General features: G+C 48.7%; 1 protein-coding gene across 1 annotated transcript in view; it reads right to left on the reverse strand.

Moving 5' to 3' along the window:
• Positions 1-4,716: 4,716 nt before the first annotated feature.
• LOC130380029 (zinc finger BED domain-containing protein 4-like) overlaps positions 4,717-12,472 on the reverse strand; it is a 34,625-nt gene continuing 26,869 nt past the window's right edge. The window contains exons 3-4 of the mRNA XM_056587214.1: positions 5,404-5,486; positions 4,717-4,839 (exon numbers count right to left, since the gene is read on the reverse strand). Coding sequence (XP_056443189.1) covers positions 4,717-4,839; positions 5,404-5,486 — 206 coding nt within the window. The remainder of the gene's footprint in view (positions 4,840-5,403; positions 5,487-12,472) is intronic.

Here is a 12,472-nt window from a genome sequence, read left to right on the forward strand (position 1 = left end):
ATCCTATACACAATTACTGGGCTGATAAGGTAAGCCTAATGATTTTCATGAAATAGGCCTACAATTTTATGTTATAGGCTACACTGTAGGCCAATGCGTTTGTATTCCATGGGGTACGGGAAGAATGTTTAAACGGCATACAAAATCGAAATAAAGCCCTAATTTCACGCTAGTAGACACAGTTCCTGTATCTGGGCCTTTATGATAGGCCTATTCACTCCATACGACTTAAAATGAATCTCAAAGTTGCATTTGTTGATTAATTATCAAATGTGGAAGAAATCAATGCCTTCGCTCAGGGTAATTCAGTGAGCCATTGCAGATGTCAAGATAGAGCTGGCTACACCAAGCAGAGCGGTTACGTGTCAGTAGCCTTCATCTTCTCTTTTGTCTGACCTCTATCCATTTTCTAGGCTTTTCGTTTTGAGTGTCTTTATAAAACCATGTTTAAAATATGCGTAATATAACACTTCAATGTATAGTAAGTAGGCTGCTGTATGTGTTTTGTTCATTTATTTAAAACTGACTTCAATGGCATTCAGCGTGGAGGAGAGGGAGATTGGAACGCACAAACGCGTCAAATGTCTGACTAACCAGTGAATTCAGTGTAATTTCAAAATGTTTGGGTTTCGTGTAGCAGGCTAGACAGACAGCTGCGATGGAACCTGAATTCGTTAAAGTGAATAAATGCGTGTGGTAACACGCCTGTGTTTAATGTACGAAATTAGAACAAATTAGTTCAAAATTAAAACCAAAAGCAATATAATCGAAAATGTACCACTTTTAAGGGTTTCCCAATATCGATTAGTGCATTGCATTGTGTTCTGCTTAGAATAGGCAAGGCAAGGACACTTTATTTATGTAGCACTTTTCATACTTGAGGCAGACTCAAATTGCTTCACATACAATACAAAGAAAATAATAAAAGAAAAAGGATAAGTAAAAGAAAACAAAGTCAAATTAAAAGAAAACTGCATACAATAAATTAAAAAATATCATAAAATAGCACAGTTAAGCAAGGCATTATAGAAAGTGCAATGTTTTTAAGATTTAGCAAAAAATTAAGGCAAACATAAAAGTCTTCAGTCTTGTTTTAAAAGTGGTCAGATTTAGGGCAAGTTTTGATTAATCTTCAATATGCCTTCTTGTTTTGAATTAAAGATAGGCCTAATATTTAATGCAATTGTATGTTATTTTAATGCATCACTGACCTAAAACATAGAAAAGCAGTAGTAAAATATTACGATATATCATCATTCAGCTCGGTCCCGGCTGATTGGACGAATACCAGACCTTGGAATGCAGTCTTACTGCACTGCATTGAGTTATGCGTGATGCTCTAAGATCAGGTATTTTGAGAGCGTAACGTTAACAACTCTGTCGGAGGGAAGAGCGTGATTTTTTTTATGCGGATATGCCTTGGCAAGTTTATTCATATTTGAAAAAGGGCATTTTGAAATATATATTGTGATAGGACACATTTGTTTGGCATCCTATACACAATTACTGGGCTGATAAGGTAAGCCTAATGATTTTCATGAAATAGGCCTACAATTTTATGTTATAGGCTACACTGTAGGCCAATGCGTTTGTATTCCATGGGGTACGGGAAGAATGTTTAAACGGCATACAAAATCGAAATAAAGCCCTAATTTCACGCTAGTAGACACAGTTCCTGTATCTGGGCCTTTATGATAGGCCTATTCACTCCATACGACTTAAAATGAATCTCAAAGTTGCATTTGTTGATTAATTATCAAATGTGGAAGAAATCAATGCCTTCGCTCAGGGTAATTCAGTGAGCCATTGCAGATGTCAAGATAGAGCTGGCTACACCAAGCAGAGCGGTTACGTGTCAGTAGCCTTCATCTTCTCTTTTGTCTGACCTCTATCCATTTTCTAGGCTTTTCGTTTTGAGTGTCTTTATAAAACCATGTTTAAAATATGCGTAATATAACACTTCAATGTATAGTAAGTAGGCTGCTGTATGTGTTTTGTTCATTTATTTAAAACTGACTTCAATGGCATTCAGCGTGGAGGAGAGGGAGATTGGAACGCACAAACGCGTCAAATGTCTGACTAACCAGTGAATTCAGTGTAATTTCAAAATGTTTGGGTTTCGTGTAGCAGGCTAGACAGACAGCTGCGATGGAACCTGAATTCGTTAAAGTGAATAAATGCGTGTGGTAACACGCCTGTGTTTAATGTACGAAATTAGAACAAATTAGTTCAAAATTAAAACCAAAAGCAATATAATCGAAAATGTACCACTTTTAAGGGTTTCCCAATATCGATTAGTGCATTGCATTGTGTTCTGCTTAGAATAGGCAAGGCAAGGACACTTTATTTATGTAGCACTTTTCATACTTGAGGCAGACTCAAAGTGCTTCACATACAATACAATTAAATAATAAAATAAAAAAGATAAGCAAAAGAAAACAAATTCAAATTAAAAGAAAACTGAATGCAATAAAGTTAAAAAAAATATCATTAAATAGCAAAGTTAAGAAAGGCATTATAGAAAAAACAATGTTGTTAAGATTTAGCAGAAAGTTAAAGCAAACAGAAAAGTCTTCAGTCTTGTTTTAAAAATGGTCAGAGTTAGGGCAAGTCTTGATTAATCTTCAATATGCCTACATGTTTTGAATTAAAGATAGGCCTAATATTTAAGGCAGTAACGCCTCGCTTCCACATACGTACATTCTCGTATGCGATCCAACCGCCTCCGACCGAAAGTCCATTCATTCCTATGTGATTCTCCGTAATGTCAGTTTTTCCTCCGAGACTCCTCCCCTCCGTAAAATTTCTGTCCGGTATGTCCGTAATATACGTTCAAAAAATTTAACTTTCGGCGTCGTTTTACGGAGATACCGTATGAAAGTTTTTATGTTTTTCACAAAATATGTAAGTACCTGGCAGGCCAAACTCCTCGCTGATCTCTTTCCAAGCCTGGTTGGTTTTGTTTTTATCTCTGTTGTCGATCCTCATGTTCCAAAGTACCGGTCTCCTAAAAACGGCCATTATCATACGTTCCCCCATCTTTTTGGCTGTCCGTAAATAAATTCATGTCCATACATAAAACACTAGCGACCCCTTACGTAAATCTACGGAAGCACGGATACGAAAAAACTACGTATGTGGAAACGAGGTGTTATAGCCAGTAGCGGTTCCTGGCCGAGCTCACCAGGGAGGCAAACATGAACGCGCATTCATGAACACACGCATTCATGAACACGCGCAGTGTACCCGCACATGCATGTCTTTTCTAACTGTGTGTTCACACCAAACGCAAATTTTTTTTTCCCGTTTGCGTTGTTGCCGAAGTTTTGTCGCGCCACACATCATAATCTGTCGCTGTGCAAGTTTTGTTGAATTTGTCGCGCCACAACAAGATAACCACCATTGCATGTCTTTACCTTTTGTGGAAGAGGGAGAGACGTTGGAGGACCCGACGCAGTATATTCATAATATTGTAATGATCACGGAAGAGGCAGTGAATGAAGTAATGAATAGACAGAGATTTATTGGATAGGCCTACCTAATAAACCGTTGGAACACACAAGACCGGAAACATAGCAACGTCGGTAAACAAACCCCGAGAAGCCCAATCCCTATGAGAGCTCCCCGCGCTACGGCCATCCGGAGGCGCACAGAGCTTTTGGCCGTGATATTATGCATACAAATATTATATTATATACTATTATATTATATATTGAGCTCCAGGAGTCGCAAACGGCAACATTCACTTTCTCCTCCATGCTGCAGTACACCCCGGACTGCACTGCACTGAGTTTGACGGTTGAACGCTGATTGGCTGTTACGTTACACATGTGACTCAGTGGTCACGCTTTTGAACGCTGATTGGCTATCATCACGCGAAATTCGCGTCAAAGTTCAAATATTTCAACTTGCGCGAAATTGTCGCGCCACAAATCCTCGTGAACGCACTCGCCTGTGCACTGTGAAAGTGTGGCGCGACAAATCAAAACTTGTCGCCGGTTCTATTTCATGTAGGCTACGCCGTCTAGGCTTCGCCTTATGGGCTTGTCCCGTGCGCGCGCCACTCGCTGAAAATTTCAAACTATGCACCAATCAGCGTGGGCACCGCCCACATTTCCCACGGTATCGTGTCGATATTACGCGGTGTATACCGTCGCTCATCCTCCCTTTTCTTTCAGCACTTGTGCTTATCAGCGGAAAATCGAGAATACATTAAGATGACTTAGACAAAACGGATCTCCCAAGCCGGTGGCAGCGGCTCAGGCGAGGCCTTGGACAAACGGCCCTCTTCAGGGCCACCTGAGAGCGCTCCTGGAGCTAGGTCCTTTTCAGGACCCCTATGCGCCTCCTGTCCCGCCTCCCTGGCACCGGGTGACGGGCACTTGGCGTGTTTTCGGTGCCTCGGCGCCGACCACGCCGCAGCTGCTATGGCGGCCCCCGTCTCCTGTGTCGCCTGCCGGGAGCTGCCTGAAGAGGGGATCCTCTCCAGGCATCTCTTCTTTTCTCCTGCGGTGGACCTCGCTGACGCCATCGACTGGACGGTGATGACGGCATCATCGACGCCGACAACGACGCCTCCTTGGACGACGTCTTCGGTGACTCGGCCACCGTCGTCCAACGTGGGAAACCGCGCCGGATGGCCGATCTCTTCTGGAGATCATGGGTGAGGCGGCGGCCATCAAGGGAATTCCCATGCCGGCCCCGCCTCTCGTCCCCCTATATGATGATATGCAGGGCGAGTGCTTTCGCGCCCCATCTTCTTCCCGGCAGGCTACCCAGTGCCCCCGGTTCCCGCCTGTGCAGCACCTGTTCAATGCTGCTGGTGGGGACCCTTCGACCCTGAAGGCCCCGGTGAAAATCCTTCACGGATTTCACCAACGTGGAGGGGTGGGCCGATACTCAGGCGAGGGTGATCCCTCGCCTGGAGCCTCCCCTGGCAGCGCTTCTCTGTCCGGGCGCCGGATGGCACCCTAACGAAAAGCCGCTGCCCCCCGACCGCCTCCAGAGACAGATTGTCGGCGGTGCGTTCTACCATCATGGTTGGACAACACGTTGAGATGGGGCCATCCCATACAGTTCAAGCGTCTTCCCCCACCCTTTATGGGGTTGGTGGAGACCACGCTACGGGACCCGGCTGCGAGCACGGCTCTGGCAGCAGAGGTGGCACGTCTCTTGGTGAAGGGGGCCATCACTGTCGTTCCCCCCCACGAGTCTCACCTAGGGTTTTATTCCCGCTACTTCCTGGTTTCCAAGAAGTCAGGGGAAAAGAGACCTATTCTGGATCTTCGCGTGTTCAACAGATTCGTTGCCGCGAGGAAATTCAGAATGCTCACTGTCTGAGCGTTGCTCCGGTGTGTGAGAGAGGGCGATTGGTTCACATCCCTGGATCTCAAGGATGCTTACTTCCACGTCCCTATTCAGCGTACTGATCATGGAGGCGGCCGCCCGGAACACTGGGACCTGCATGGACCCCGCATCCTCCCGGCCTGCTGGTGGGAGGAGCCCGTGAGAATCGCCCCGAACCGGGAACGATTCTCACGGACAGACTGTTATTCCTTAGGCCACCTGCGTCCTACGCTTGTGGTGCGTTCCTCCATGTTGCCTATTTCCCCCCCTCAGCCCGGTGGCTGCAGGGTGGCGGTCGGACGGCGTGTTCATATGGCCTCTGGTTCACCTGCTTCTAAGAAGCGGCATCCCTTGGAGCCTTGTGGACGGATCAGAGACTCGTTGCACGAGCCCGTGGACACGGCCGCTTGTACCGGTCTCCTGGTTCCCCACATTATCCCCTCTACCTTCCTTCAACACTTTGTGGGAGGTGAGGAGACGGGTCCGCGCGCTGTGGTTACAGCCTGCGGACCGCGCATGCGCACAGGTGCGGCGGCCGCACGGCTCGCTCCCTGTTCAGCGGGCACGAGCGCGACGTCTAGACAGCTCGTTGTTTTTACAGCCGCTGGTTCTGGTACGTCTCCTACGCTCGCTGAGCCTCCTCCCTTTCATGGGAAGCACCCCTTGGTTCACACGCAGTGTGGAGACGGCAGGGGCCGAGGAATATGGGTTATTCCTGAATGGTCTTCCTCAGCTGTCGGCTCGCCCTCTCTCCGACCGCTATGCGTGTTGGCAAGAGCGGTGCGTTCTGTCATCGTGGTTGGACACCATGTGAGATGGGGCCCTCCCATACAGTTTAACGCTTCGTCCCCGACCCTTTATAGGGTTGGTCGAGACCACGCTACGGGACCCGGCTGCGAGCACGGCTCTGGCAGCAGAGGTGGCACGTCTCTTGGTGAAGGGGGCCATCACTGTCGTTCCCCCCCACGAGTCTCACCTAGGGTTTTATTCCCGCTACTTCCTGGTTTCCAAGAAGTCAGGGGAAAAGAGACCTATTCTGGATCTTCGCGTGTTCAACAGATTCGTTGCCGCAAGGAAGTTCAGAATGCTCACTGTCGGAGCGTTGTTCCGGTGTGTGAGAGAGGGCGATTGGTTCACATCCCTGGATCAAAAGGATGCTTACCTCCACGTCCCTGTTCGGCAGGCGCACAGGAAGTTTCTCTGCTTTGCCTTTATGGGGATGGCGTACGAGTACCAGTGTCTGCCGTTCGGCTACTCCCTGGCTCCGCGCACCTTCTCAAAGTGTGCGGAGACGGCGTTGGAACCCCTCAGGCGTCAGGGAAAGAGGATTCTCTTCTACCTAGACGACCTGCTTATTCTTAGCAACTCAGAGGAGACCGCGAGAAGGGCCACCATGTTGGTGATAAACCATCTCCCCTTCCTGGGTTTTGCCATCAACTGGGAGAAGAGCTCCCCGCTCCCCAGCCGGCAGACAGTTTACTCTGGGCTTTGCCTAGACTCAGCCACCATGACTGCGATGTTTTCGCCTCCTCGGCGAGACGCCATCCTGTCGGCGCTCTCCCGTTTTCGCGTTCGCAGAAACGTGACCGCACTGTCCACCATGCGCCTGTTAGGGCTGATGGCAGCTGCCTACCCCGTGGTCCCCCTGGGTCTGCCTTTTATGCGCAGACTCCAGCTGTGTTTTGCTCGCCAACGGTTGGACCCCAGGCAACATAAGCTCAGGGTGCTCCTCGTTCCCTGTTCGGTGTTGCCAGATCTGGAATATTGGAAAAGACCCTCCGCCCTTCTCAGGGGTGTTCCCCTGGGCAGGTTGGCGTCCTACGTAATGGTCTTCAAGGACGCCTCGTTGACAGGTTGGGGAGGAACGTGCCTCTCTCACTTGGTCGGAGACCAAGTGAGAGACACATAAATGTAACACACATAAATGTGTTGGAGCTCGACGCTGTGAGGAAAGTGCTGTTGCATTTCTTTCACCTGGTGCGCGGCCGCCACGTTCTGATCAGGACAGACAGCGAATCGGCGGCGGCGTACATCAACAGACAGGGGGGAGTCCGCTCCCCTGCTCTCCTGCTCTCCACCGAAAGGCGGTCGAGCTCTGGCTTTGGGCTCATCAGTATCTCCTCAGTCTGAGAGCCCTGCATATCGCGGGTGCCCAGAACTTTGGGGCGGACCTCATGTCTCGAGGCGGTCCCCGCCGAGACGAGTGGCAGTTACATCCCGACATTGTCAGACTGATCTGGCAGAGGTTCGGGACGGCGCAGGTAGACCTCTTCGCGTCCAGGGAGAACACGCACTGCAGATGGTGGTTCTCCCTCAGCTCTCGGGATCTCCCTCCGTTGGGGGTAGATGCGTTGGCACACACACCTTGGCCGCAGGCTCTCTTGTATGCGTTTCCCACGCTCCAGGTGATCCTTCCTCTTCTGGAACGGTTCAGACAGGAGAGACTGTCCCTGATATTAGTGGCCCCGGAGAACCGATCAGCTCTGTGCTTTCCAGAGCTGGCCGCACTCTCGCGGTCGGCGCCCTGGCCGGTACCGTTCAGGCCGGATGCGCTTTCACAGGCCCACGGGACGGTGCACCACCCGCCCGATGTCTTGGGACGGCTGTTGGTTTGGAGAGGTTGATCCTGCAGGGCAAAGGTTTGCCTGAGACGGTTATCAACACTATTCAGAGTGCTCGTGCGCCTTCTACTTCTTCCCTCTATGCGGCGAAGTGGTGTGCCTTCTCTAATTGGTGTGAGAGGAACCACGCTGTCCCATCTCAATGCGAAGTGGGAAGCGTGCTTTTGTTTCTGCAAAACTTATTGGAGAAAGGTTAGGCCTTCTCCACTATCAAGGTCTATGCGACAGCCGTTTCGGCTGGCCATGCAGGCTCTGATGGTGGACCGATCTTCAGCCATCCACTGGTCAAGAGATTCTTGCGTGGGGCTAGACGGGTTGGGCCTGTTTTCACGCGTGCTTATTACACCACGCTGGGATCTCCCCACCGTGTTGCGCGGATTGTCCAGGGATCCTTTCGAGCCTCTTTCTCACGCCCCTTTGGATGCCCTGTCCTTTAAGACGGCGCTCTTATTGGCCTTGGTTTCTGCCAAGCGGGCCGGTGAGCTAACCGCTCTGTCTGTCAGCCCGAGTTGCTTGTTGCTAAACGAGGACAGCTCCTTCGCGTTGCTCAGACCTAATCCTGCGTTCCTCCAGAAGAACATCAATAGTTATTTTCGGTCGAGGGATATTGTGCTTAAGGCTTTTCGCCCCCCGCCTCATTCTAGTGAGGCGGAGGCGGAATTGCATCTCTAATGCAATTGCATTGGCTATGTACGTGAATCGCTCGGCCGCGTTCCGCTCCACACAACAGTTGTTTGTGTGTTATAGCGACGCTAGCAGGGGCCGCGCTCTCTCTAAGCAGCGGTTTTCTCGCTGGATATGTGAGGGTGTTTGCTTAGCCTACACACCGTTGGGTGTTAAAGCTCACTCCACACGGAGCGTGGCCGCTTCAACGGGTCTACTCAAGGGCGTTTCGGTGGAAGACATCTGCGCGGCTGCGTCTTGGTCTTCCCCCGGCCCCTTTGTCCGTTTTAACATGTTAGACATGTCCAGGGGTTCACTCGGCAACTCTGTGCTGGAGTCCGGGACATCTTTTACGGCTTAAGAATATAGACATGTTCTTTAAAGCGGCGTGGTTGGATTTCCTCTCGCCGGCTGGCGAGTTGGACTTGACTACCAGTCTAAAGGTGCGGCCACACCAGACGCGTATCTCGCGTACTTCGCGTCTCAAATCGCCATTTTTTCCATAGGGAACCATTGGTTTAATACGCGTATTACGCGTTTCACGCGTATTAAGCGTATAAGCAACATTGTACGCGCGTATAGCGCGTATGTGGCGCGTATATTTACGCGCAATACGCGCTATACGCGCGTATATCGCGTATATCGCGTACATTTCAAGAGTTCAAAAAATTGAACTTTTTACGCGAAGTACGCGAGATACGCGTCTGACGATAGCCGCGTTGCCCAATCAGCGTTGAGCTTGACCCGACGTCACTGGCAGAGAGTAGTGAGCTTGGACAGAAGCATACGGCCGACATCTTTCTTTATTCTGTGTGGAAATAGTAACATAGTTACGCCATTAAATGCTTTTATGGAAACATTTCTAGCGAGAAATGTGCATTTTACTTCCATAATGTTCGCTCGGTGAATGTGAAGGAAGTTTGGTTTGATAGTTATGACGAAGAGGGAACGCTCCGTTCACTTGCATGGACAGAGTCTCTGGTTACTAAGCAACCTCAACGTCTTGGCGGACTATATATCTGCTGATCAACACTACGAATGCTGGAAACACACCAGACACACCATGTGAAGTTATTTAACCCGATTATTGTTATTTATATCCGAGATTATTTAATCTAACCCGATCTAAACTCTATCACCCAAACACGGCGGCGTTTGGGTTTCCTACCTCGGACTCCAGCGCAGCTTATCCTGGGGCAACACACACACACACACACATACACACACACACACACACACACACACACACACACCCACACACACACCCAAGTGTTGGAGCCTTTACCGTGAGGAGCCTCATCCTGGGGCAAGACACACACACACACACACACACACACACACACACACACACAGCCACGGCCGACAACTTTCTTTATTCTGGGTGGAAATAGTAACATAGTTACGCCATTAAATGCGTTTATGGAAACATTTTTAGCGAGAAATGTGCATTTTACTTTCGTAATGTTTGCTCGGTGAATGTGAAGGATGTTTGGTTTGATAGTTATGAGGAAGAGGGAACGCTCCGTTCACTTGCATGGACATGGACTGGACTCATCTAGGCGAGTGACGTATGCGCGTATGGCGCGTATTGCGCGTATGTGACCATTTTTGACACAAAATGGTCAAGCAACATTTTACGCGCGTATCTCGCGTAAAAAGTACGCGAGATACGCGTCTGGTGTGGCCGCACCTTAACGCCCCGTGCCCACTACCTCCGTCAGTTGTCCGTTGCCCATTGACTTTGAATGGGGACGGTCGCGCAATGCATTGTGGATCCGTCCGTTGACTTGGAGCGTTCGCCACCGTCAAAAAGTTGAAAAATGTTCAACTTTTTCGGCAGCGACGGTTCCGTCATCCAATCAGATCGCGTATGCAAATTTAAGCACTGTGACGCGACTCGGGCTCTGACGATACTGGAAAGCGGGAAAGCGGGTCTTCTTGCCTCGCAACAAGCAGGAAGAAGCGGGAAGAACCCGGCGAAGCGATTTGATTGGCTGACGGTTGCCTCTGCAAAGACTACTCCCCCATCCGTCAGCCACGCCTTCCCACGTCCGTTGACTGACGGTGCACTGCACCGGATGGGTGAGTAGTCTTTGCAGAGGCATCCGTCAGCCAATCAAATCGCTTCGCCGGGTTCTTCCCGCTTCTTCCTGCTTGTTGCGAGGCAAGATGACCCGCTTTCCCGCTTTCCAGTATCGTCAGAGCCCGTGTCGCGTCACAGTGCCTACATTTGCATACGCGATCTGATTGGATGACGGAACCGTCGCTGCCGAAAAAGTTGAACATTTTTCAACTTTCTGACGGTGGCGAACGCTCCAACTGAACGGACGGATCCACAATGCATTGCGCGCCCGTCCCCATTCAAAGTCAATGGGCAACGGTCAACTGACGGAGGTAGTGGGCACGGGGCGTTACTCTCCCACCGTTTTCAAATGAAAAACAGGCTAGGGTTTTTTTTCTATTGGCCCGCCAATTGTCAGGTGGTTTTGTTTGCCAGTATGTTACTCCTGCCGTTTCTTTCAAATAAGAAACGGCCGAGAGAGACCCCTTATTGGAGAGCCGGATTCCGTAGCTCCGCCCCCGGTGGTAGCGGACCTAATGGAAACCGTGTTGCTCTGGTTTTTCTTTTCCTTTTCATGGGTTCCATGAAGAACGGATTAGAGCCGGAGTCTTTATAGACTCACTTTTTTCTCTGTTGATCATTGCCTTGCTTGATCTAGGAGGAATTCGTTTTTTATTAAGCTGTTGTGTTTTACACTTCCTTGGCTTTTTGAGTCTTAATGTGCTCTGGTGACTTAAGTCGTTTTGACTGGGGTCCAGCAGGAGTAGGCTCCATTGATCGGGCTCCGCTCGCAGCTTCACCTTAGCCCATAAGGCGAAGCCTAGACGGCGTAGCCTACATGAAATAGAACAAGAGTTATAATAACATAACTATCGTTTTCTCTTGCGAAAAATTCGCCCTATACGCGTCTATACGTTCACTTTGTATGAGATCCTGTCGCCCCGTCGCGGTTGGTGTGAACACACAAGCGTAGGCCTAAACAACTTTAAAAAAACATACTCGCGTGACGCGTCGTTTGGAGGCGCCGTTAGAGAGGATAATAACTAAAATAAACTAGACACTTAACAGTGTATCAGCAGAGTGCAATGCTTCTAAACTTTTAATCAAACGAGCAAACAAAGTTCAACTTCATGAAGTTAAGTGCATTCATGGTGCGTGCATGCTGCTTAAATGCAATGCATGGCATGGCAGCGTACAGGGTCAACGACACGTAGCCTATCTTCCAATCATATAAATATAATATTGTGGAAATTGCATTAAATCATCTTGATGTTGGTTCTGTTTGTCTTGTTTTTGTCCCTATTTTAATAATAATAATTAATAATAATTCATTTTATTTATATAGCGCTTTTCAATGACACAAAGACGCTTACAGAAGGGGGGGACCTAACTCACCACCACCAGTGTGTAGCACCCACTTGGGTGATGCACGGCAGCCAATCTGCGCCAGAACGCTCACCACACACCAGTTTAAGGTGGAGAGTGAGGGAATTGATGAGTCAGCCAATTGTACAGGAGGATTATTAGGGGGCCAGATTGAATGAGCCTGGTTGGGCCAGGACTATGGAAGCATATATGTAGCAAAATTCAAATGGCAATGCAATTTGGAATTACATTATGCATTTGACAATTCATTATGCAATTTTATAATGTAATTTGTAAATACGTTATTCAAAGTGTATTTTAACATGCAAAGTGACAATGCAATCCTCAATTAAATTTGCAAAAGTTATAACAATACAAATAGAATAACATTTTGTCAAATTCTTTGAGTTCCTTT

Source organism: Gadus chalcogrammus, chromosome 3 (assembly GCF_026213295.1).
Source record: "Gadus chalcogrammus isolate NIFS_2021 chromosome 3, NIFS_Gcha_1.0, whole genome shotgun sequence".
Taxonomy (NCBI): domain Eukaryota; kingdom Metazoa; phylum Chordata; class Actinopteri; order Gadiformes; family Gadidae; genus Gadus; species Gadus chalcogrammus.